The sequence below is a fragment of the Protomyctophum bolini genome (genome assembly GCF_963924005.1).
Source record: "Protomyctophum bolini genome assembly, chromosome: 5".
Lineage (NCBI taxonomy): Eukaryota > Metazoa > Chordata > Actinopteri > Myctophiformes > Myctophidae > Protomyctophum > Protomyctophum bolini.
Window position 1 is genome coordinate 26683974 of NC_137866.1, and position 27993 is coordinate 26711966.

At 43.5% G+C, this 27993-nt stretch overlaps 1 protein-coding gene across 2 annotated transcripts in view; it reads left to right on the forward strand.

Annotated features, from left to right (window-relative positions):
* sema3h (sema domain, immunoglobulin domain (Ig), short basic domain, secreted, (semaphorin) 3H) overlaps positions 1-27993 on the forward strand; it is a 73872-nt gene that overhangs the window by 34897 nt on the left and 10982 nt on the right. For both annotated transcript variants that reach the window (XM_080764438.1, XM_080764439.1), the window contains exons 9-14: positions 828-942; positions 17535-17604; positions 24996-25140; positions 26322-26411; positions 26812-26941; positions 27618-27706. In XM_080764438.1, coding sequence (XP_080620564.1) covers positions 828-942; positions 17535-17604; positions 24996-25140; positions 26322-26411; positions 26812-26941; positions 27618-27706 — 639 coding nt within the window. The remainder of the gene's footprint in view (positions 1-827; positions 943-17534; positions 17605-24995; positions 25141-26321; positions 26412-26811; positions 26942-27617; positions 27707-27993) is intronic.

Consider the following 27993-nt stretch of genomic DNA (forward strand, 5'->3'; position numbering starts at 1 on the left):
TGTGTGTGTGTGTGTGTGTGTGTGTGTGTGTGTGTGTGTGTGTGTGTGTGTGTGTGTGTGTGTGTGTGTGTGTGTGTGTGTGTGTGTGTGTGTGTGTGTGTGTGTGTGTGTGTGTGTGTGTGTGTGTGTGTGTGTGTGTGTGTGTGTGTGTGTCTTTTAGATCAATCAATCTCTTCCCGTTTGGTTTACATAGCTTGGAGTTGGTGTGTGCAGGTGTGTACGTGATGGCGACAGACAGTGTGCGTAGGTCTAACGTTGCCTGCATGGCTATGTTTATGTAACAGGATGAACCTGTGACAGTACGTGGTGTGATGGATCTGTGTGTTTATGTTTACGTTTGTCACGGCCACTGTCGCTGTCTCCTCCGGCGATAACATATAATCTCTGGCCTAGTGTACGTGCATGGTTGGGTGCACACAAATGTATCAGTAACTGTGTGTGTGTGTGTGTGTGTGTGTGTGTGTGTGTGGCTGTGCACGTGCCCACACCACACAGATACTTAAAGTGCGTGTCTGTGTCTTTTACAGTCTACGGCGCATACATGCCTGCAGGGCCTGTATACGAGGTTGATGAAAAATTGATTTCGTTTAATGGGATTACAGGACTAAAAAAAACTATTATACAGACGTTAAATCCAGTAATCGGATTATAGAATTGAATGAATTTGATTAAAAAAATTAATTGAGGATAAGTATAGGCCCCCTAGACGTAACCATTTCTCTTCTATTGTCTTTCTTGTGTGTGCGTGCGTGCGTGCGTGCGTGCGTGCGTGTGTGTGTGTGTGTGTGTGTGTGTATGTGTGTGTCTGTGTACGTGCGTGTGCATAGAATGACATAGGAGGCCAGAGAAGTCTGGTGAACAAATGGAGCACATTCCAGAAGGCCAGAATGGTGTGTTCAGTTCCTGGGCCAGACGGCATACAGACACACTTCGACCAACTCCGTGAGTATACAGATAAGAAACATACACATAAATAGTGCTTCACGGTGTGGTTTTGACATACTGGTATGTACGGTATGTGTGTTTTGAGTCAACCAGAAATTATACCTGCAGAAGCTGGCACACGTGCGTGTGTGTGTAGTGTATGCGTGCACGCACGCACGCAGGCATGCACGCACACACACAGTGACACACACAGTCACACACACAATAAAGCAATAAATATAGTAAAAAACAATAGTAGCAATGCACAAACTGTATCGAGATAGGTCAAGTTGATATGCGTTTCGCCATACTCTTGGTTCATACAATTCTAGGTGTTAACTGTAAGTGTGTGTGTGCTATTGATCAGCTCTTTGATATAATTCTCGAAGCCTTTTCACACAATAAGTGTGGGTGCTACACTGAATGTGTTAAGACATTCATTTTGGTCTTTGGTTAGCTTCTTCAACTTTCTCCTGTAGTAGTGAGGGAGTCGCAGGTCGCGACGTGCGTGCGTGCGTGGCTGCGTGCATGCGATCTTTTGGACTCTATTACTTTCCACCCTGTGGCCATGTGGTCACCGGTGGTTGATTGGTTACCACGGTGATGGACAGCCTTGTCGGTCACCTTGGCTTTGACTCCATGCCTCTCAGCCTTCATAACCATGGCAACTGGCCTCAACATTCTATTGCCGTGGGTTGGTTCATTATCGAGGATCCATGCCAGTGTCCTCCGCACATACTGTACATGCATGTGCGCGTATGTATGTGCGAGAGAGGGAGCATCTGTGTGTGTCTGTCTGCTTTGTATTGTGTGTGTGTGTACTGTGTATACAGTGAATGTGCATGTGTGTATTCAGAGGCTGTGTTATGTACTGTAGGTGGGTGTATTTGAACGCTCCTACAAAGTTAGTCATTGATATCTTGGTCGTTCCGTCACCATGTCTCTGAACCTCCTGCGGGTGTAGATTTGCCATAAAATGTCCGATCTTCAAGCTCACGGTGCGGTGTGATGTGATGTGATGTGATGTGATGCTTTGTGAGTAGAACGACTACTGTATTTCTCAGATGTGTCAGAAAGTCATCAACAACTGCTGTACCGTTTGTCCCTCCCAGAGGGGAGATACTTGGGAAATTCAAACGCTGCTCGCATTCATTCTTCAGCTGCTCTATACCAGTGGTTCCCAAAGTGGGGTCCGGGGAGGGAGTTCCAGGGGGTCTCCAGCTAAATGATAGTTTGAAACCAATGGACCCTTATGGATCTGTAACTCAGAGTGTACAAATGGGCCCTAACAGGTCCATTTGTATTGTACAAGCTAGTCTACTGGCAGTACAGATGATATGGGCCATGGTAAGAGATATCAGGAGGAGAGATGGTCATAGATAGAGAGAGAGAGAGAGAGAGAGAGAGAGAGAGAGAGAGAGAGAGAGAGAGATCATACACACAGAACTAGAGGGTTGGAGAGGCGGGAAGACAGAGAGAGAAATAGTCAAGGGATATTAATAAAATCTGGGAATGAATTTCTTACCAAGAATTTTCTTCACCTAATGTGTTTGTAAGGCTGTCTACTAACATATGCCACATTGGTTTATATTCAACCACCATAGGGGAATGTTTGACAGCTGCTGAATGTTGTGGTACCATCAACAACCAGGCAAAAGGTTCTACATTTCATTATACTGTAAGTAGCAAGTGAGAGAGAGAGAGAGAGAGAGAGAGAGAGAGAGAGAAAACATTGCTAGCGAGAGGGTTAGAGACACAACTAACTCCTTATCGAGTGTGTCTGTGTAAACAGAAGTCTCTGAAGAGTAAACAGCCTGACTCCTCTCTCTCTCACACACACACACACACACACACACACACACACACACACACAGTACACTGCATCTAGGCAGCATATTTGTTTGTGCACAAACTTTGATCACAGACTCACGCACGCACGCACGCAGGCACACACACACACACACACACACACACACACACACACACACACACACACACACACACACACACACACACACACACACACACACACACACACACACACACACACACACACACACACACTTTTTCTGTATGCATAAAGTTGTGAGTTGTCAGGAACATAAAATCTCAACCAACCTGCCTGCGGACATGTGATACAATACTCACATACTGTAGCAGATGATTCACATGTGCTGCGCACACGCACACACACACACACACACACACACACACACACACACACACACACACACACACACACACACACACACACATGCGCACACACGCACGCACACACACAGAGGAACAAAGTCATTCAGGCTAAAAACGTCTGTAGTGTTAAACTCCTGCTCTGCCACTTGGAAACACTACAAATCCCATCATTCCATAGCAGTCTGCAGGTCCCTCATAGAAGCTTCAGGGTGTCCAACAGCAGTGGTTCCCCTGGGAAATCATCACCAATAATGAGGTGCACCTGTTGTTCAATGTGCGTGCGTGCGCCGTGCATGCACTCGCCCGTGTGTGTGTGCATATGTGCAAGTGAGAGAGAGAGAGTGACTGTATCAATGTCATCTATCACGGATAACAGAAGCTAAAACAAGACTATTTGGGTTAGCGGTCTTGTCAGCTCCACAATGGCCGTCATTGTTGCTGAGGTCAGAAGACACAGTGGTTGTTTATACAGGTGAAGAGGATCAGGTACCATGTGGGACCAATCTGTCTGTTTCTGTATCAGATACTGTATGTCCCAACAGAAACCACTGGCCTTTTATTCACCGCTTGCTGTATATAAGGAAGACTCTGTTTATGAACCATATCTAGAAGCTTTTTCTTTTCTTTTTCCGGTGACTTTTTGTTTCGTAGGTCAGTTAATTTGTGCATCCTTTTGCATATTATTATTTCTTATAAAGTAGTTATGTCCTTCAAACATCTATACATTTTTGACTGGTCCGTAGGTCCATGATTAAAGTTATGCTACTTACGACTTACGTGGCCGGTTAAGACTGATATGAGGTTTAGGAGACTTATGTGGCCGATTAAGACTGAGGTTAGGGGATTTATGTGGCCGGTTAAGACTGAGGTTAGGGGACTTATGTGGCCGATTAAGACTGAGGTTAGGGGATTTATGTGGCCGGTTAAGACTGAGGTTAGGGGACTTATGTGGCCGGTTAAGACTGAGGTTAGGGTTAGAGTTAGACGTCTCTGCGATTCCTAATCACAGCCAGTCGGCGAGCCTGCTGTCTTCAATTGCATTCGAGTGATAAGTAACCTACCGGTGATTATCCGTGTGATATATCTCCAATAGCTCCCCCAAAATAGGACCCCCAAATTGAAACTACCCCCATTTGAAGAGATATGCCATACAGGGACCTCCATGAGAGAAGATGTTTACGGCTCTAGTGGTGATTCTCAACCCGTTTAATTTCAAGGACTCCCAGTTTGACATGCATTAGTCTACGGACCCCCATTTAATGGCATTTATATCACTGGGACCCCCAATTTATATTGTACTACTCTGAACTCTCTGACTTACAGACCTATAAGGGTCCAAACTATCATTTAGCTGCATGGGGAACCCCTGGAACTCCCTCAAGGACCCCTGGGGGTCCCTGGACCCCACTTTGGGAACAACTGATCTAGTAAACAGGAGACACATTGTCTGACTCATCGGACCGGCTTGGTCAGATAGTAAATAGTTGACTTCAAGTCATGCGATGAGGTTTTGAACCAGTACTTGTGCTGTCTTTAAAACTCAAACACAAATACAATATACCGGTAAATCAATGTCTACTATTTCCTTTATGGTCTCTTTTTATGGACTGCATGGTCACTTTTATGGCTCCTCCGTTTCATACCCAGTCTATAGTCATGCCTTTTGGGTTTGAATTTGGACTCTTAAAAATCCCCACAAATTTGAGTTGACGACATAAACATGACTCAAAAGGATCTGGTCTGGTCACGTCTTATAGGAGGCACTCTTCATAGAATAAAGCCTTTGATCAAAGGCCAGACCATAATAAGACAACTGCACACTCCAACGTGTTTCAACCCTAGTTATACGTCATCCCAGAGCAAACCAGTTAACAAACAACACAACATATAAACCCCAATACAATGTTAACCTATATTTAGACCTGAGGACGATTCTACAAAATGCCTTTTTAAATCCTGACAGTTTTCCTGAAAAGATCCATGTATCTATGTCAGTGGTTCTCAAACGTTTTCATGTCAAGGACCCCTAAAATTATATGTAATTGGCCGCTGACCCCCATCAGAAAATATGTTGTTCCAGGGACCTCCCCCCAGAAGCAAAGATTTGAGTTAAAAACGATCACACAAATTCACTCAGAATATATATTCAAAGATTTGCGCCACATTTTCACGATTTTTCAAAAATAGCAAACTTACAAGCTCATAGTGCGGCACTCGGTACCGCGCTATGAGCTTGTAAGTTTAACACACCAAAGGGGGTCCCGCCCCAAAATGGGTTAAGCAGCTGGGGAACCAATTAGTTGTCAGGTCAATCGTCACAGGAGGAAAAGCAATCCTTAGCCGAATATACATCATAATATAAGCACCCAGTACTAATTTGACCATTTTTGAGTGGTGCAACCACTCCAAGGAACAGCAATATCCGTGTTCACCTATATGTGTTGTTCACCTATGTGACGTTAATGAGCCAATGACTATGAGTACCAGTAGGGGCACTGTTGTGCCAGAAACAGAGAGAGAGAGAGATAGTATTAGTGCTGCACTGTTGCCTGCTAATGAGAGAGAGAGAGGAGAGGAGGGGGGGGGGGTTTGCACCACTCAGTTCACACGGGTGTGATTTTTTTATAATGTTTGTGTAATATTTCCCACTACCGCGCTTTTAGTTTAGTTTAGTTGCTTTAAGATGAGAGATTTTCTGCTTGCAGCAGCTGTGCCATTTTCTTTTAGTAGTATTTGTTTTGGTAAACATGTGCTTTTGCTTCATAGAATTATTTATGATACTATTCTTTTCCATGACATACATTGTTTGTGTTCCCTGGGTTGTATTTGTTGTGGTGTGTGTAGTTTGTTATTTCTTTTTGTTGTTGAGGTTGGTCACGCCATGGGCTTCATAAAAGAAGGGCTTTATTTGTGCTTTTCAAATAAAATAAAAAAACAGATGGAAATCTATTAAATCTCTGAAATATATGTATTTGATGTGATTTCGCTCTTAGTCTAACTTCCGTTTTCACTTTTTGTAGTTTTAAATATATATATTTTTACATTATAAAACGTCTATAGTACAGATGACAGATGACTAGGGGGAAGGTACTGTGGAGATGTGGAGCAGCTAAGATATGAGTCCAAGGTCGCACTATAATGCACTTTTGCTGACGCTGCTTGTGAATGTAATGAGTCTCTAGTGCCTGTTGGGATCAGGTCTTTTGTAATGAGTATGTTGATTGTCGTTTGATGTATGTATTTTTACTATTACCTGGCTGCAAAGCGCTCAAGCACTGTAATCGTCTTTTTAGTAAAACAAGATATTTAATTTCTGAATATAAAATCATTTTCTGATGAGAAACTGCGGTCTGTCACTTTCCAAGTGTCACTTTTTCCAAACAGTTGAGATCCCTACACACACACACACACACACACACACACACACACACACACACACACACACACACACACACACACACACACACACACACACACACACACACACACACACACACACACACACACACACACACACACACACACACACACACAGAGAGAGGATGCAGTCTGTTATACATTATTTATAAGCCAAATATGTCTTAAAACTCATTTACTCTAGAAAAGTCTTCAGCCACAGCCAGCGTCTTTTGAGAGTTTTTTTTTACCAATCTTTCAAGACCCACAGAATATGTTCTATTACGATGTAAACGCCAAATATCTCAAACGAAAGACCAGAGTCTCTACTGTCATCGGGAAGAAAACGTGTGTTATTGCAATGTTCTGTTCTCTAGTTATTGGCAGTTGAATGTAGCTTGTTTTTCTAAAATAGAAACAAATATTTAAAGTGTTTTTAATTTGACATTTTAGTTATAGAAGGTAATTATACCCATTCTGGACGGGAACCCCTTTTGGTGTTTTAAGCATTATGTTATACTTTAGCTGTTGAAAAATAGCAGATCTTGTAGATCTGCTATTTTTGAAAAATTGTGAAAATGTGTCGCAAATCCTGAATCTTGAATATACATTCTTTCAGAGCGGACGTTTTTAACTCAAATCTTTGCTTCAGGGGGGGTCCCTGGAACAACATATTTTCATTTGGGGGTCTGCGGCCAAATACAGATAATTCTGGGGGTCCTTGACATGAAAAAGGTTGAGCACCACTGACATAGAAACATGAGGTTTTTCAGAAAGATGTTAGGATGTCTCAGTCCTAAATAGGTTCAGATATCTCATGCAGCTTTCTTTGTATAGTGGAGCTTCACCACTGCACTGTTTTTTTTGGCAGCACATTTTTAATTTAGTTTCAGTCATAGTCTCTTCAATAGTTTTCATTTTTTTGTCACAATGTCGTCGTAGGACAGCTCATAGAACAGGATTCTCTGCTATTTACAAGTGTGTGTGTCTGGCATTTGTGCAGCTGTTTGTTGTTTGGGGAGAGTCAGGCCATGGGCTTTTTTGGCACAGGAAATAGACAGATAGCTGTGGTCAGCAGTTGGTGACAACTGGGAACACTGGGAAGACTGAGGTCTTGTAAAGTTTATAGTTTTAACTGTCATCGTCAGTTTCAATTTAGGGTGCGTGCGTGTGTGCGAGCGAGCACGCACGCACGCATGCATGCACGCATGCATGCATCAATGCTTTTGTGTGTGCACGTGTTTCTGGTTTCTGGCTCTGTGTGTGTGTGTGTGTATGTAATGTATGTGTGTGTGTGCTCGTGTGCGTGCGTCGGTATGAGCACAGCCGTTCCGAATGCAAGACAGTGCCCGCATCCTTGTCACTTGATCACCCTGCACTCATAATACGGGAGAGGAAGGGAAGGGAGGAGGGGAAAGGACAAACAGGGCAAGAAGACAGAGAGATAAGGCACAGTGTTTTTGACACGTTGAAGGAGAGAGAGAGAGAGAGAGAGACAACATTTAGATAGTAGATTAGAAGAAGAGTATATACGTAGTGATAGGAGGGAGGGAGAGGAGGGGTGAAGAATGCTGTTGAAGTGATGAGGACATCTGTGGTCAGAATTAGACGTGGAAAGACGAACAAGAATCAAGAGGGATATATACTCTTACAGGTACAAGCTTAGAGTATAATATATGAATAGAGACGGCACCCGGAGGCGAAATGGACATAGTGGCCAAATGTGGTATTGCAGCGTGGGCCCAAACACATGAACGCGCTGGTCCGTTGACTATCATTGTGCACGTTCATGATGACGCTGTTTCATACGTGAACGCGTGCAATGATAGTCAACGGCAGCGCGTTCATGTGTTTGGGCCCAATCCATCCCAGAATGCACTCTGTTCCTACTCGGAAGGAGGAGTGAAATCACCTCATGCGCTTTAGAGCAACTTAATGCAAGTGGATGGGAGGAGAACTCGGGTGCCGTCTCTATTCATATATACTCTAAGGGTACAAGCAGCAAAATGTTGGAGCGGGACACATTCCGCAGAGACTGTTACTAACACAGAAATACAATGACATGTTCCCACGCATGGACAAACAACACGTTGTGTTTTGCTGTGTAGAGAGATAGAGAGGCTGTAGCTGGAAGGCCAAGAAGACGTGAGGGAGGAATGGAGCGAAGGAGCATGATTATTAAGGCAGGGTTCGTTTTTTTCCCCACAGGCCTTAATTGATTTTCCTTTTGCATTTCAGGGGCAGTAAAATGTTACGATAAAAAGGGTTATTAAACCTCCTGCATCGTTTAAAACAATATAACTCAATTAATGACCCATGCAACGATTTGCTTGGTTTTATTATTAAATTCACGTCATCACAGAGGCATCTTGGGGGCCATGAGGCTTAATGTTGAACCACTTGTCATAGACGAGTAGCCTGGTGCAGAGCTCTCTCTCGCTCTCTCTCTCTCTCTCTCTCTCTCTCTCTCCCCATATATATATACTGTGTGTGTGTGTGTGTGTGTGTGTGTGTGTGTATATATATATATACACACACACACACACACACACACACACACACACACACACACACACACACACACACACACACGCATCCATGCACGCACGCACGCATGCACATATAATAAACTGTTTTCAAGGACGCATGGTCCATCTTTGAGGGCATTGTTTCCCCAAGAGGGAGGAAAGGCTTGTGTGACTTACTGTAGGAGAGAGAGACAGAGAGAGAAAGAAAGAGAGAGAGAGAGATGGCGCTACACAGAAATGAAGGGATGGACTGAAGAGAGAAAGAGAGGAGACAAATCGTCACAGGTGGCATGATGAGGGCTTTGATCTCTGAGGAGAGGAAGAGGAGTAGAATTACTATGCTGGAGGGCAAGACGATGGAGAGAGAGAGAGAGAGAGGGAGAGAGAGAGAGAGGGGGAGAGAGAGAGAGAGGGGGGGGAGAGAGAGAGAGAGAGGGGAGAGAGAGACACACACAGAGACGGAGGGAGATATAATAGGGGTTATGCCGGGTGAGGCGCGAACGACAGAGGGAGGTAGAAACGGAGAGAGGAAATAATTGAGGGGTTTGTGTTGCATATATGGGGGGGGGGGGAGTCTAAGATTAGACAGAGAAAATGAAGAGGGGAACGAGAGGGGAAGAGAACATCAGAATGAAGGATGGAAGGTGGAGAATATTGATGTCAGCACAATTTGGCTCGGGAGCAAAGAGAGGTATCGATGAACAAAAGAGAGAGCAGTGACAGGCGGAGGGAGGTGAAGAGAGAGAGAGAGAAGCAAGTGAGGGCAAACAAAGGAGATGGAGAGAGAGAGAGAGAGAGAGAGAGAGGTGTAGACTGTAGAGAATGTGGGTGTCGGTTGTTATTATTAATTCAGAGGCGACACCAGCTGTGTTACATCAACACGTCTTCATGCAGTGTGGCATTGTGGGGGAACACACTAAAATCCTCAGTGTTAATGCTGGGTCAATTTGTAACTCTGAGAGTGTACCTACACATGTAACCAAATATGGACCCTGAAAGTGTGAAGCGTGTGGCACACACACACACACACACACACACACACACACACACACACACACACACACACACACACACACCGTGCGGGCCATGCAGGACAATGCAATGCTCACTCACAACAGATGAATCTCACTATAGAACATGTAGACGAAGTGATTGAAAGAATCTTGAAAATTGCTAATTCTTATATCATTTAAGCAATATTACACGAGAGGGTGTACGTGGGTTAACGTGATTATTGCCACGACAGGGATGCAGTCAGGAACGAGACGAAGTCGAGTTCCGCAAGCATCACTGAAGTGGCAATAATCACAGTAAACCACACCCTCAAGTGTAATATTGCAATTCTACAATTAACAGTTACCCTTAAAACTAAGAAAATCGCTGAAAGAATATATTTTTTTAATGACAGATGTAGTCACTACGACCACAAATGTAGTCACTACGACCACAAATGTCCCAAGAAACTAGCTAGCCTAGCCACCGGGTTTGCTAGCGCTCTGGGAGAACAGAGCAGCTGAATTCTTTGTTTTGATTAGGTGGTGAATGGTGCTGGTTTAACCCACGGCTAGAAGGCTGTTTCAACCAATCAGATTGCTTCCTCGAAATGACCTGTGGTAGAATGGGTGTTAATTCTGTGTGAGTATAGTGCAGACTGTTTGGGATGGTTCAGGGCAGTCTGGGAGGACAGAAGGGATGAGAAACGGGAAAGAAGGATAAATGAGGAGGGTATACGGGAGCGCACTGGGACCCCCGAAAGACAAGGAGAAGGAGGGCATGCATGCAGGGGCAGAAGGCGGAGAATGGACGACAGCTACAGGGGCCCGTCCGTGGTCAGAAGAAAGACGACGTTGGAAACATTACGCGGGAACGAGGGAATAGAGGAGAAAGTAGGATAGGGGTTGTAGCCTGAGGGGTGTGGCCTCAATGAATGCAGAAAAAAAAGGAGGGGGGGGGGGCACAAGGGGGAAGAATAGGAGGAGGAGAAGAATGAAGATGGAGATAAAGAAAGAGAGGGATGGATATAAGAGGCCAAAAAAAGAGAGATGAAGAAGAGGAGAATCTGTGGTCTGAAAGGTGAGAAAGGGGTGGCTACTGCGGCTAGGGAGGGGAGGAGAAGTCTGTACCCTGAGGGGTGTGGGTCAGACAAGGAGGAGGAGGGAGGGAGGCAGGGAGAGAGGAGGAGAAGGAACAGGGGGCTGTACCCTGAGGGGTGTGGGTCAGACAAGGAGGAGGGAGGGAGGGAGGCAGAGAGGAGAGGAGGAGAAGGAACAGGAACAGGGGGCTGTACCCTGAGGGGTGTGGGTCAGACAAGGAGGAGGAGGGAGGAGGGAGGGAGGGAGGCACAGAGGAGAGGAGGAGGAAGGACACAGACCAAAAAGATGACAAAAGGAAAGAGCAGGGGTTGGGCACCAATGGACCGGTTTGTAAGAGCCGACCGCATCAAAACACATCTCAGATAATATAGTTCCTGCAAAACCGTTACCAGATCTTTCATCGCTCTTTAACCACTTGAACCATATATACCGGTAGGCTTACTTAACCCATTCCGAATGGGAACTCCTTTTGGTGTTTGAAGCATTATGTTGTACTTTAGCTGTTGAAAAATAGCAGATCTACAAGCTCATAGCGCGGCACCGAGTGCAGCTCTACGAGCTTGTAGATCTGTTACTTTTTGAAAAATCTTGAAAATGTGCCGCAAATCTTTGAATATAATCAATATATATTCTTTCAGAGCGAACGTTTTTAACTAAAATCTTTGCTTCTGGAACAACATATTTTCAGATGGAGGTCGGCGGCCGATTAAATATAATTTCTGGGGTCCTTAAAACATAGGTTTTTCAGAAAAACTGTCAGGATTGAATAGACATTTTGTAGAATCTGGTCTCAGTCCTAAATGGGTTAAGTGAAATCATAACTAATCACAACTAAATAATTTCCAAACCAAACAGACAAAGCTTGTCTATACATTTGTGCTCAATAAAATGTATAATGAAAAAAAGGGGGTCAGAAAGTGAAAGAAAGTCGACAAAACAATTGTGAAAAGAGGAGGATAGGGGTTGTAGCCAGAGGGGAGTGGGCCAGACGTTAAGGAGGGGGAGGGAGAAGAGGGCTGCATGCAAGTCAAACAGACCACCTCCCCCTCGGGTAGTGAAATTACTTAACAGAGAGAGAGAGAGACCTATACTCCCACACAGAGTAGGGATTTGCTGCAATTAGAAAGTGGTGACTTTGAGAATTAAGATGCTCTAAAAAAGAAAATCTGAAAAGAAATCGGAATATTTTTCTCTCGTCTGATATCATTGAAGATGCGCTAGGATGTGTACACACGTCATTGCACCCCGTCGGTTGGATTGCTTATGACGTGTGGGCACGTCGGATGGACGGAACCATTTAAAGAGAAAGAGGGATTGAGAGGACTTTATACAAACAAGAATTAATTAGTTTATGCAAATTCGCAAACACACACACAATATAGGAAAGTCTTTGGTGGCTTTACCTTTCAATTAATGATGACTGACTTGATTTATCAGATCAAATTAATCAGAGATCTTCTACTTAACTCCTTAAAACATGCAGTTAATTAACTTGAATGAGATATTTTAGTTTGAACTCCATCTCTCATCATTCCAAAACATTTATATCAGGAGCATGACCTGTATATTATAAACAGCAAGAGTGCTGTAAAGCTAAAAAAGTAAAGATTTATTGTCTACACAGGATTCAAACCAAGGTCTCCCATGCAAAGGACAACATTTCTACTGCTGAGCTTAGACAGAGTGCCTGCTTGTACAGTCTATATTACTGCTGAACTTAGACAGAGTGCCTGCTTGTACAGTCTATATTACTGCTGAACTTAGACAGAGTGCCTGCTTGTACAGTCTATATTACTGCTGAACTTAGACAGAGTGCCTGCTTGTACAGTCTATATTACTGCTGAACTTAGACAGAGTGCCTGCTTGTACAGTCTATATTACTGATGAACTTAGACAGAGTGCCTGCTTGTACAGTCTATATTACTGCTGAACTTAGACAGAGTGCCTGCTTTTACAGTCTATCTCTTTCTTGTCAACTAGTAGTGGTCGGTGGTCCAGAGCTGGGAGACCACCGGCATCTACAGTTGTGTTAGACTGGAACCCACCTATGCTTTCTATGGCATAGGCCGGGAGAAACTAGGCACAGCTGCTGGACATGAGACTAATTAATTAGAGCGACAGAGAGAGAGAGAGGAGTGTGTGTGTCCGCAGGCACACTGTCGCGCGTGGACGTGCACGTCGGGGGCCGTTACGCTGAATGACACCTTCCAACCAATCACAGTGCACAAGCCCAGAATTCAGCCAATCACAGCGCAGAATGACAGACTTTTCGGCCAATCGCAGCGCAGAATGGCACACTTTTCTAACATCTCAATTGTACATTTTAAAAAGAAATATTTTGAAATATATATTTTTTAAATGTATAGGGGAAATAATTTTTACCCGAACCATACACATTTGTTCGTGACCCACAAATGGGTCCCGTATACAGATCCGTCTGTACCGGATAGATTTTTTACTAAAATGAAAAGTTCCACATTGCGTTAATTTAACCCTGACAGTGAGAGAGTATAAATGGACGTAGGCTTGTCGTCTACAGACATTATAGCTTTCTGTTTCACTTGTTAGGCTGCATGAAGCAACAGTCCCCTCCTCGTGACCTTCCTCTATTCTTCTTCTCTATGTTATTCCTCTAGTTGGCTTTGTTTTCCTCCATGACTTTAGACACCGCACTAAATAATGTTACTGTGAGACGTTGTGGATTAACGTGTCCTGTAAATGGGACATAGATCACACTGTGCAACCCAGCAGAAATACCATAAAACGCAGGCGAGACGACGGTGGCATGATGAAGCTGTGTTTTGTTCAAGAGAGGGGGATGAAGGGCCGTACGTTCTGTTGACGAGAGGAGGAGAGGGGGAAAGACACAGGGACAGGACCACGGACCGCCTGATTGTAGAGCTCTAAAAGGAGAGGAGAGGAGATGAAGGCAGTGATAGATAGGCCTATGTATCTGAAAGAGGCATTCTGTGGGGAGAAGGAGAGCAGCAGAGAAGACCTCCATTATGCTTTAGAACAGGACAGAATGATGAAATGGGAAGAGATGAAAGGAGCGATATATTGAAGGAGCGATGAAGTATATGAGAGCTGTAGGGAGAGGGTCACTGAAGTAACGCACTTAAAAAGAAAGAACGGAGGAGAAAAGAGAGTGGGAAACAAAGGGATGATATATGTAAATGTAATGGATGAACGGAGAGGAGAGCATTCTGTGCATGGCAGATGAAAGCAGGAGAACAATAAACGCAGAAAGGATGACTTTAGTCACGACGACGTCTTCCAAAACAGAGGGAAGAGAAGAGGCGGTGTGCGGTCCAAGGATGAAAGGAGGGCGAGGAGAAGGGAGGATGACTAAGACTTCCTAATGTAAGGAAAGAGAGGACGATTAGATCGGGTAGACGATGATGATGGGATGAGAGGACTGATTTATGAAGGGGGAGATCGAAGGTGAAGAGATGAGTGCAGGGAAAGAGACGGGTGGCTTAAGTAACCAAGGAAAACAAAGACAAGAAATGAATAGAGGAAAAGAGGGGGATGATGGACTGATACATTGAAGGAGGGAGTGACACAGAGAGAGAGAGAGAGAGAGAGAGAGAGAGAAGATAATGTTAATGTGGCTAATAATTGTTGGGTAGCTAACTCAATTTAAATGAGGGAACGAGGAGGAAAACAGAGGAGAAGGAAGAAAGATAGAGACGTTATAAGAGTGATAAATGAAGGAGGGACAGAGGGAGTGAACGTTGTCTGCACTGCAGGCAGCAGACGTACCGTACTCGCTTCTGTTATATGCCCTGACAGTCCTGCTGATTGGCCACACTGTGATATACAGGTGCGTGCATGCGTGCGTGTGATGAGATGAGATTAGATGTCCAGCAGGGATGTTGTTGTATAGCAGACCACCTGAAGCTGAGGCAGCAATGACAGGAATGTGGGAATGCTGATACGCTTCAATATATCTACCAGCACAACACGTCTATCTCTCCCTGTGTGTGTGTGTGTGTGTGTGTGTGTGTGTGTGTGTGTGTGTGTGTGTGTGTGTGTGTGTGTGTGTGTGTGTGTGTGTGTGTGTGTGTGTGTGTGTGTGTGTGTGTGTGTGTGTGTGTGTGTGTGCGTGTGACTGTGCGTGTGCGTGTGCGTGCGCGTGCGCGTGCGTGTGCGTGTGCGTGTGTGTGTGTGTGTGTGTGCGTGTGCGAAAATGAGACGGAACGGGGGGTTATTGGGGGAGAGGAACGTAGACATATAGACAACTGGAGAAGAGAGAGAAAAGCCTAATTTATATCAAATATATTATATAGGCCTACTGTAATATATTACATTTTTCTCTCCACCAGGCCGAAGGCATGGGGAGAGAGTATGTTTTATTATCTCCACCAGGCCGAAGGCATGGGGAGAGAGTATGTTTTATTGTCTCCACCAGGCCGAAGGCATGGGGAGAGAGTATGTTTTTCTCTCCACCAGGCCGAAGGCATGGGGAGAGAGTATGTTTTGCACTCCGTCCGTGTGTCCGTCCGTCCGTCTGTGAACAGCTAATCTCCGGCACCATTAACCCGGTCAATGCCGTTAACCCGGTCACACACACTCCCTGGATGCCAACGATGAACCTCTGCCCCACATTTTCCAGAACAGCCTGTTATGGGGGGGATATGGGATGGAGGGAGAGGGGAGGAGGGGAGACAAGACGGGAGAAAGGTGAACATGGAAGAGAGGAGAGGATTGCTAATGCTTATGTTTCTAAATCTCCCATGAATCCTTGGTGAGGTCTGCTGTGGTCTTAAAGTGATTGTGAATTTGTGACATATCTTTTTCTTATTTTATTTAGGTTTTCTGAGCTCAATTGCACCCAAAGAACCCTGAACGTTTAACATTCAGTAGATTTTCTGTGGTCTGGGGGTTTTCTGGCTCAAACAAGTGCTCTGATTTTCCATATATGACTATAATGGGATTTAGGGTCTATGATTTTTGCCTATTATGACATGCCTTAAGTATACCCATACCTGGGTTAAAGTGTGTTTCACCCATTTAGACCCGAAGACGATTCTACAAATGTCTTCTAAATCCTGACAGTTTTCTGAAAACCTATGTTTCTGTCAGTCGTTCTCAAACATGTTCATGCCCAAACCAAACATACAGTATATGTAATTGGCCGCCGACCTCCATCCGAAAATATGTTGTTCCAGGGACCCCAACAAGAAGCAAGATTTGAAAGAATATACTGTATATATATTCAAAGATTTGTGCCACATTTTCAAGATTTTTCAACAATAGCAGATCTACAAGCTCGTAGCGTGGCACTCGGTGCCGCGCTATGCGCTTGTAGATCTGCTATTTCTCAATAGCTAAAGTAAAACAGAATACTTATGGGTTAAACATGTAGCTTTGAAAACTAAGGGGGGAAAAGTGTGAAATCCAAAGTTTTCACACACTTTGAAGACTTTAGGAGATGGAATTGGAGTGGTGGTCTAGAGAGAGAGAGAGACAGAGAGACAGAGAGAGAGAGAGAGAGAGAGAGAGAGAGTCAGCAGATGCCGTTGTGTTGTAAGTGGACAGGTGTCCCACTGTGTGAGGTTATTAACAGATTTAGACCCGAAGACGATTCTATGTCTTCTAAATCCTGACAGTTTTCTGAAAAACCTCATGTTTCTATGTCAGTTGTTCTCAAAACATTTTCATGTCAAGGAGCCCTAGAATTGTATGTAATTGGCCGCCGACCCCAATCTCAAAATATGTTGTTCCATGTTCCAGAGACCCACCCCTAGAAGCAAAGATTTTAGTTGAAAAACGTTCGCTCTGAAAGAATATATATTCAAAGCTTTGCGCCACACTTTCACGATTTTTCAAAAATAGCAGACCTACAAGCTCTTAGAGCGGCACTCGGTGCCGCACTATGAGCTTGTAGATCTGCTATTTTTCAACAGCTAAAGTATAACATAATGCTTACAGCACCAATAGGGGTTCCCGTTCTGAACGGATTAATGGATACAGGTTCATTAGACCGAGCCAGTCAGCCGTGCTGCCAACCTCACCAACACTATTAGTCACACAGCCAGACACTGAGACACACACACACACGCAACGAGACGTGCAGAGACAAACACGCACATGCACACACACACACACACACACACACACACACACACACACACACACACACACACACACACACACACACACACACAGAAAAAGACACACGCTGAAATTCCCTCACACACAGGCAGGCACGTAGAAACGCGTATGCAAACATGCCTCTTAAAGTCATGTGATTCATACAAATCAGCCCTCTATAATACAACTATAATGTCTGTAATGATCATTATTATCATGCAGTTGCTAATCAATTTTGTGGCCCTTCTCTTTCCCCACACTTTTGTTCTCTCTTTTTTTCTCCATCATTCTCTCCTTCCAGAGGACATCTTCATCTTGCATGGTAAAGACAAGAAGAGTCCTCTCATCTATGGCCTGTTTACAACATCAAGGTATGTAATGTATGTATGTACATACTAACAGAATTACAATCAGAACTGCAGCCTCACTCCCAATCTTCCGCCGTAGTCTGAAAAACCCACCTCTTCAGACTACCATGGCCCGTAGCACTTGCCCTAGCCTTACAGGCATATGCAAAGGCTCAACTTATGTAACTTAGATAGCATTTTATGTACACAGCACTAGAATAGCATTGTATGTAGACATAGCACTTTAACGTATATATGCATAGTTTCATTATATATTCCACTGTTACGTTCTTAGCTTACACATGTTTCATGATAAGTACTTTTTTGTATATGATGTATTGCCATACTTTTTGTTTTTGCTTAATGTAAATCGCTCTGGATTAAGAGCATCTGCTAAATGCATAAATTGTAATTTGTAATCAGAGTAGAGTTCAGAGAAGTGGAATAGCACACATCATTTAGATATCTATATACAGTATAAAAGGACTAGTAGAGATATATTATATAGCGATCTATACTAGACTGACTGATATAATGGGCTGATATTGGTACAGTAGGCCTACACCATATTGCCAATGTGGAAGATTCTTTTATCTAAAGTACATATTGAGGATAAAAAGTGAGGGCAGAAAACTGAAGACGCAAATTGTGAATGGGCAGATTGGCAGAATTGTCCTTGAAAACATGAACAGTGTACAGTAGCGTTAATGCGGTCCTCATTGAGTTGAACTGTAAGAACACAGTTGTGAATGAATAATTGGGGCTTATGTCACCATCTGCTCCGTCCCTTAGCCCAGGGGTTCTCAACGTTTTTGGCCGGGGACCCCCGGAAATGTCCCTACACTGCTGACTGACTGCTACAATAACCATAATAATAGAGACAATACACCATGAATAAATACTGAAACACGATATAATCATTAGGGAAGGTGTATGCATGTACTATGTGTACTATATTTAAACTCTTCATTTCCACTTTCCAGCCATTCAGTTGCAAAAAAATAAAAGATGAGACACATACTGTAGTAAGTATACGATGTGAGTGTTCCCGATAGTGAACCCCAAAGTGCCTGGAGAGACACGTGGAAAACACATGGCATTAAAAAAACAACCTATGACACGAGAGACGATGTGAAAACTCCCTCCCTTGAAGTCGTGCAAAAAATTATACCGCAATTATATTTCAAAATGTAGTTGACAGGTCACACGGTTATCTGGAATGACTCTCAATTGAGAGTGCAGGGAGGGAGTACAGTCAAGCCACCAATATCACCCCATGACTCATTATAACTGCAAAGAAAGAACATCTTGGAAACACCACAACAATGCAAAAGAAAAGTCTAGGACGGTGATCAAAGGGAAAGGCTTTTAGCGGTCTGTGGGCTTGCTCGCTCTTGCGTTGTGGTGGTGAATAATGGCACCGCAGTCAAGGAGAGTTCATTGTCGTAGTGTTTTAAATGTATGTCGTATTGTGGCATTGTATTCGATGAAATACTGTAATACATGGTGACGGATGGTGAGGGGAAATTATATATAATAGCCATTAACCCCCCCCCCCCCCATTAGAGAGGGATCATGTGAGCGTCCATGATGTCACCATGATGTCATGCAGTATTGTACTCTGTGTGGGTCAAGTTCTTCCTTTGTGTTCGCCGTGGTCTGGTCTGGTGACTGGTGGTCCTCTTTATGCGTCCCACCACGATGAATTGTATAATCACGTCGATTTTTGGGGTTTCTATATACAGCTTATGTCCCCACAAAATGTCCGCAACATGCCATTGACAATGAAGGGGAAATGTGCGTCATCTTGTCCCCACACGTCTCATATTTGTCATCGACAATGAAAGGAGAAATTAGGTCAAATGTCCGCCAAATATGACATAAATTTGTGGCAACCAGCAAGAGGCATTCCGATTGGCCAGTGTGAGATGATGCATGATGATGTACGATGATAAGAGAGCCCCTCACTTCACATGGGTGTGATGTTTAACATTCAGGGTGGGAACGCCTTTTGGGGTTCTGGTTGCTATGTATAGCAAAATATATACTATGGCCTCTCAGTCCTTAATGGGTTAACCCATTAAAACTGGGAAAGCATCTGTGTCATTTTAGATGTTTTCAAAAATAGCAGATCTACAAGCTCAAAAAATCTGTAATATTTTTTGAACATTTTTGAAAAATCTTGAAAGTGTGAGAACTACTGATTTAGAAGGGATTTGTCTTAAAGCTGCTATAAGCAATAATATGTCAAAAATGTAATTACTGTTTGTTTTTTGTTTTTTTGTATTCATACAGCCAGCAATAGGTAAAACTATTTTGTCTCGGTGACACATCTGGGGCCCGCAATCTGCATTCAAAGATTTTCCTAGAAGCTTTGTCATTGGTCGATTTTCCTGTCTACTTCCTGATTCATTTCGGCCCGGTTTTTTTTCGACCAATGACAAAGCTTCTATAGGAACATCTTTGAATGCAGATTGTGGCCCCTAGATGTGTCACAGAGACTACTTTTAGACATGTGAGACACATCCTCGTTGACTGCTGATTTTTAGGGAAAGACAATTATGATTCACTTCACTGCCCTCACCGCAAACCTACACTAGCAAAGGAAATATATGGGACATGCATGCAATGAATTGGACAATCATTAAATCCTCTTTATATCAAAGTCTGCTATTCACCATGGACTCATTGCTTTAATATGGACTCCATGTGTTAACTGAAATACTTGCAGATGCTTATAAAAGTTCTTCTAAAGGATCTCTCATTTTTGAAAGTTCTATTCCAAAACATTATACTGTATGTGTGCAATTTAGAGTAAGAGATCATTAGCTGATCTTAGTTATTCAGTATCTCTAAAATATTCATGAATGCAGGATGTGAAAGTGTTAGCATTTTGCCAAGTAAGGACTTAAGTTATCTGCTGTCCTTTAAACTGCACCATAATACATACAAAAAAATTGGCTACCAATGATTTTGAGTTTGTGTCCCAGTTTTCAAGAAACTAATATTAGAGAAATTGTCTTCATTTTTATTCAGGGATTCTGTACGATTCTAAATATTTCAACTATCACCCGCTGTATTGTACTGTACAATATCATGTAATTTATGATATGGGCGCAGGCGCTGTTAATTTCTGCCTTATGGCGAACACATGCCCTCTGTGAAACATACCGTACACTGGATGATGTCATGATGCGTGGTGTTTTATTGGGTGTTAATCTGTGGCACATATTGTGTCAAACACAACTGCACTCCCTTTTATTACAAAATTCAGATCAGTTAAGTTGTTAATGTTATTATTATTAATATTATCATTAACAATACTATTATTATTATAATTATTAAATTAAATGACTGCCTCTAATAAGCCCTCTCTATGGATGTTCAACTCTTGAGTCTAAATAGTAGAGGGAGTGTGGAGTGAACCAGCAGCACATCAGGAAGTCATCAGCCAACAAAGACTGTAAATGTGAAATGGTTGACATTCATATTGCTCCGTTATATACAAACGCTTTACAATGTGCATTGCATTCACTGATTCGGCCATACAATGCACACCAATGAAGGTCGGTGACCCCTTTTCCTCTTCCTTTTCACTTGTTCGATACACATATCACATAATGGGCTGTATTTTGCGTGTCTTAAGAACCAGGTCTTATTCCCTAACTTGAGTAAACTAAAGACCTGGAGGCGTGATCAATGCCATTTGGCTATTCTGACTGGCCAAAGAGCATTGATCACGCCTCCAGGTCTTTAGTTTACTCAAGTTAGGGAATAAGACCTGGTACTTAAGACACGCAAAATACAGCCCATAGTCTCCATCTCTCTCTTTTGTACAACATGAGACTGAGCGTCCTGCTGATGTTATAAATAAGTATACCATTGTTTTGTGTGGTGTCTCTCTTCAGTTTGGTATGGGGCAGGGAGTGTTAGAGAGGCAGGGGCTGAAATCACTTAAGAGGACAAAATAATGGACAAAAATAGCAGATCTACAAGCTCACAACGCGCCGCGCTGCGGCACGTTGACAGCTTATATATCAGTTATTTTTGGGGCGCAACCCAGCACTCTTTAGCTAGTGGAGATGCGGTGTAGCAACATGGAATTCTAAACAAATCTGTTCAGGAGACTTCGGGGTAAAAAAAAGATCTCCTGAATGTTGCCTTCCGGCATGGCATGGAAAGGAGTGACATTTTGCATTTCTTTCACCATTAGTAAATGCTGCATTCGTGGTCTGGAGAGGGCAGTTGTCTTACAGACGGGTAAAAGCCCCCTTTGATGTCTATGTGTTCACGTCCCTGGTATAGGGCACGTTCTGTTAACAAAACCACTCTCTGTACAGCCCATAGTGAACATACTTTATCACAACAGCACAAACACTGCAATGGGGTCTCCATTTTCACTTCTGGGAAGAATACAACTTGCATATTTGAAAATGAACAAACGCACTCACACATACCATCTTTTATATGCAAAGGACAGTGAAAGTAAACATCTTCCTGACATTACATAGTCATCATGACTTTGAGTGGTATATACGTTCTCTACTTTCAGTTGTGGGTTCCATACAAGACCCACAGACCGTCTCTGTTATGATTAATGGCATACACACACATCCATGCTGAGAGACACACACGGAGCTCATGTGAGCATCCATCACTAAGCTGGCGTCGCCGGGACTAGCGTTGCATTGTGCTGTTTTGTCTCTGTTGTAGAAGTGTGTTGACGTGTGTTTTATAGCGCTGGCTTAATATGATAGTATAATAATATATGTGTTTGCTGGTCTGGAGTTTGGCCAAGTGTATCAGTTTTACTACATAATAGAATATAGAGATAGACAGGGAGTGTAGTGTGTGAGGGAGAGAGAGAGAGAGAGAGAGAGAGAGAGAGTAATGGTAATTAATGGAGATACAGCAGCATTTATACAATTTACATTAAATCTATGCAGTGTTTCACATTATTTTGAGAGCTTCTTCAGAGCATCACCTGCAATATGATTCAATCATATAGACAGGCAGGTAAAAAAGAACCAATCCCATTCTAATCATTGGCAGTATGCAATTCACATACTGTATGCACACCCTGGTGGTAGGTTAGTCATGTATTTATTTGTTTACCAGGAACAGTGTGCCACTGTGCCCTTAATCAACATTTCAGTTTCCACATTGTGCGCGTACATGCGCAACTTTATTTTCGGAAGGACTTGTGGCCAGCAGGAAGATTTAAAAACCGACATTAGGCCTCATATTGTCATGTGTGTGCGCGCGTGTGTGTCCCATCCCATCCCTGTGTGTGCATTCGTGCAATTACTCTACTGTATGTCTCTGTGTTTGCGGTTATGTTTTATGTATTTGCGTCTATGTATGGGACATGGGGGAGAGTTCACCACGGGTCATCAGCTCGCCGTACACAGAGAGAGTGTCTGTCTGCATGTATGGACTGAGACGCTTTTATGACGTCCAACACGCTCTCCATTACAGCCTTTACACAATGTGCCGTGTGTTGGGATGACTGGACGAGATAGCATGAAAAGTGAGAAAACAGCATGTCATTTAAAACAGAAAGAAAGGCATTCACAGTCAAGCACACAGTAAAATCCTGGGTGTTCATTTAAGCACTTTCAACCCGGCGTCCCCATTAGGTGATGTCACATTAGGTGAAAATTGCGAGAGTAGAGCAGCTATTTTCCAATAGCTGATCTACAAACTTACAACACGTTATGTTGTGAGCTTGAAGTTGTAGATCGGCTATTTGTAGATCGGCTACTATTTTCTGAATAAAATGTACTCTGATACAAGTGTCCAAATGGAACCACAAAGGGTCCATATGGGTCCAAATTATATTTTGACACTAGTTACAGGATTTTACGATGTGTAGACAGACGTCGTAAACTATTCTGACAGACATTTGAAGAGATAGGCAGACAAACATACATAAAGTATCAATGAGACAGATGAGCACATGCACACACACACACACACACACACACACACACACACACACACACATTGACAACCAGACAGTCCAGGGAGATACGTACAGTTGGAAGACTAACACACGCAGTGATGCCGACAGGCTCAGATTGATGAGGAAAAAACGGATTATAATGAGCCAAATTTGTGAAAGCTTCAGTGAATACGGCATAGCAAACTGACAGCATGCCTCCTGCAGCTGTCCTGGAAACGTGACAGCTTCTCAGAATAGCCCCCCGTCTTTTAGCTGAATTCCAGACTTCCACGGTAGCAGCAGAAAGTATGACATGCACTTGGCACTGACGAACAGGGAGTTGGTCGACTTCTGGGGTTTTGGAATGGGGTTGGAATGTCCGCCTGCTACGGACAGACTTCTGAAGTAGCACCCAGCAGGGTGGGGCCCCCGGGGGCCGGCCCTCTCTGAGGTAGCACCCAGCATGGTGGGGCCCCCAGCGGCCGGCCCTCTCTGAGGTAGCACCCAGCAGGGTGGGGCCCCCAGGGGCCGGCCCTCTCTGAGGTAGCACCCAGCAGGGTGGGGCCCCCAGGGGCCGGCCCTCTCTGAGGTAGCACCCAGCAGGGTGGGGCCCCCAGGGGCCAGCCCTCTCTGAGGTAGCACCCAGCAGGGTGGGGCCCCCAGGGGCCAGCCCTCTCTGAGGTAGCACCCAGCAGGGTGGGGCCCCCAGGGGCCGGCCCTCTCTGAGGTAGCACCCTGCAGGGTGGGGCCCCCGGGGGCCGGCCCTCTCTGCGGAAACTGGAACACATGAAAAGGTCAAGAAACATGATGAAAAATGAAATGATGGTGGGAGGAACCTTTTCTCAGATGTATACAGTACTGAATATGCTTACCCTCCACAATAAACACAGATTCTAGATAGTACAAATCGACTATTAACATCCATTTGTCAAACTCCCTTTCATTCAAAACCTTCCCCCCTTACTGTATAGGTTTCTTTTCCCTTTTTTTTTAAACCTTTTTACATGATTTCCTGTTTTTTATATAGAAGTGTATATCTGTACGTCTCTAAATGTTCTGATGAATTGAAAATGGTGGACCCTGTTGTAAACAAGTGTAATGCTTTAACCGTAACCTACACGGAAGTGACGGTTGTTAGTATGTCGACGGCCTAACACTTAGTCCAGGACGGAATTGAGCCCAGTGTCCATGACATCATAAACACTTTAAAATACTAAAATATCTAAAAACACATTATTACCCACATACTGTAAAAACCCCATGGAAAGTTTATTTTCTCCAAAACATTAAAATAAGATCTGGTTGCAAAAGGGGCCCTTTAAATATCTCAGCTCATGAATACGTTGAAGACACTGAAAGCCACTTTAATATTGTGGCATTTTTGTATTTGTATATGATTACTAACATCTCTCTCTCTCTCTCTCTCTCTCTCTCTTCACCCTTCTTCTTGTCTCCGTCTGGTTGTCGACAGTGATATTCTGAATGGATCAGCAGTGTGTGTGTACAGGATGGAGGACGTTGTCCGGGCCTTCAAAGGCAACTTCCTGCACAAGGAGGGGCCTCAGTACAAGTGGGCGGAGTTTACAGGCAGGGTGCCCTACCCACGACCTGGAACTGTAAGCTTTTACTTCCCTTATTCGTTTAAGAAATATTACACGAGAGGGTGTAATATTCTGCCATACACTGCATGCAGGCGAGTTCCTATACGGCACCACAGGCGTGCATGAATGACGATAAAGAACACCCTCGAGTGTAATATTGCAAATATTGAAATATACAACAGTTAAAACTAAGATAATCGCTGAAAGATTATACATTTTCAATGACAGATATACAACCACGAATGTACCAAGAAACTAGCTGGCCTAGCCACCGAGTCTGCTGCGGGCATTCTGAGAGAAAAGCACGGCTGAATTCTTTGTTTTGATTAGCCGTGCCATTATCGTGGTTTAGGCACACCAGTGTACAGGGTACCCCAGGGTGGAATTATTTCTTCTTCTTTTTTTTACATTACTACCCAGATTTAGAGGAATATCAAATGTTAAATGAACACTGGGAATCTAGGATTATACAACAAATCACACCTGTGGGAAGTGAGGGGCTTTACATATGTCGCATATGACAGTCATATGACATCAATTTAACATAACAAAATAGCAGTTTATAAGAATCGTGGTCCCTTATTGGACGAGGTTATCGTCTGACATGCATATGCCAAGTGACAGACAAAACAAACATTAAACTCTGCTCATTGTAAATGGCATTTAATGTTTGTGTTGGAGACAAAACAAACATTAAACTCTGTCCATTGTCAATGGACAGAATGAAGAAAAAAGTGGAATCTCCGCACACGATATAGTTCTGCTCCCCCCGTCTTTTTTATTTCAACCTAAATACAACAACGTTTCGCCCCTCCAGGCTTTTGGGATGTGCAAATTGTGCATATCATTTTCCTTCTCTAGACAAGACAAACATTAAACCTGTGTATAGGAGGGACAATATAACTCCACAAACATGATGAATATGAGCAATTTAGCATGTATTATTACTCTACAACCTCGTTGCCCTGATCATGTGGCATATTGACAGAAGAGCCACAACAACTCTGAGCCTATATGATATGATTTGTACCTGTCCTTGACTATGGATTTGTATCATGATGACTATGGATTTGTACTCTATGGATTTGACTATATGCACGTGCCTGGTGTACAAATAATATCTCTCTCTCTCTCTCTCTCTCTCTCTCTCTCTCTGTCTCTCTCTCTGTCTGTTTCTCTCTCTCATCCCCCCACAGTGTCCCAGCACTACCTATGGTAGTTACAGTAGCACCAGAGAGTACCCTGATGACGTCATCTTCTTCAGCAGGACACACCCTCTGCTCCAGGTTCCACTGACAATGCACTTTATTCAAATATGCAGTTTATACTGGATTCATTTTTCTGTCACCTATATTGTGGCATATGAAGGGATATTTGTTTCTACACTGATTCTATGTTTAGCCTGTTTTTAAAACTGGGATTGTCACATTGCATTAGTCCTCAGTACACACACCTCAATATGTTTTTTATTTTTTTCACAATTCCCCAGCCTCTCTATGAGTACTCCATCTCTCCTAACCCTCACAAGGGAGGGTGAAGATTAGGATTGGAGCTTGTTAATTTGTATTGATAACTAGCACCTTATAGATCAGGCTTATCGGGGCCAGGTTCAATACATTCTGAACAGAACCAGTATCTTTTACCAGGGCCTTTTCTAACTGACGGAACCCCATGCTTGTCCTACAGGAGAGTGTGCTGCCATTGGGTGAACGCCCCCTCCTGGTCAGAGTGGGAGTTCACTATAAGTTCAGCAAACTGCTGGTGGACAGAGTGGAGGCTGTGGATGGAACCTACGATGTACTCTTCATTGGCACAGGTAGATAGAGAGAGAGAGAGAGAGAGAGAGGTGTGTGTGTGCGACTGGGCGTGCGTGTGTGCGTGCACATGTGTTCTTTTAAGCGACACCATCGCGTATAGTATACATTTAGCTTAACCGTGAGCATGTTTTCTTGTTCTAAACAGTGTCTGAATGTCTCTCCCATGCTCTCTGTCTGTCAGACTCAGGGCTGGTGTTGAAGTCCATCTATCTAACCAGTTCTCTCTGTCTGTCAGACTCAGAGTGTTGAAGTCCATCTATCTAACCAGTTCTCTCTATCTGTCAGACTCAGAGTGTTGAAGTCCATCTATCTAACCAGTTCTCTCTATCTGTCAGACTCAGTGTTGAAGTCCATCTATCTAACCAGTTCTCTCTGTCTGTCAGACTCAGTGTTGAAGTCCATCTATCCAACCAGTTCTCTCTATCTGTCAGACTCAGTGTTGAAGTCCATCTATCTAACCAGTTCTCTCTGTCTGTCAGACTCAGTGTTGAAGTCCATCTATCTAACCAGTTCTCTCTGTCTGTCAGACTCAGAGTGTTGGAGTCCATCTATCTAACCAGTTCTCTCTGTCTGTCAGACTCAGAGTGTTGAAGTCCATCTATCTAACCAGTTCTCTCTATCTGTCAGACTCAGTGTTGAAGTCCATCTATCTAACCAGTTCTCTCTATCTGTCAGACTCAGGGCTGGTGTTGAAGTCCATCTATCTGCCTAGAGACCATGGACAGAGCCAGGAGGTCACACTGGAACAGCTACAGGTCTTCCAGGTATATAGCACTAACTCCCCAGCTAAATGATAGTTTGGAACGAAAATGGACCCTTATGGGTCTGTAACTCTTGAGAGATTCGTACACTCTCAGAGTTAAATTGAAAAACAGTGATTTTACAATATAAATTGGGGTCCCAAACAGAACTGGGGGTCCTTGAAATGTAACGGGTTGAGTATCACTGCTAGAGCCGTAAAAATCTTCTCTTATGGGGTCTGGCTTATCTCTTAAAATGAGGGTCTGCGGGCTAATTATTGTCAATTTGGGGGTCCTTGATGTGAAAAAGT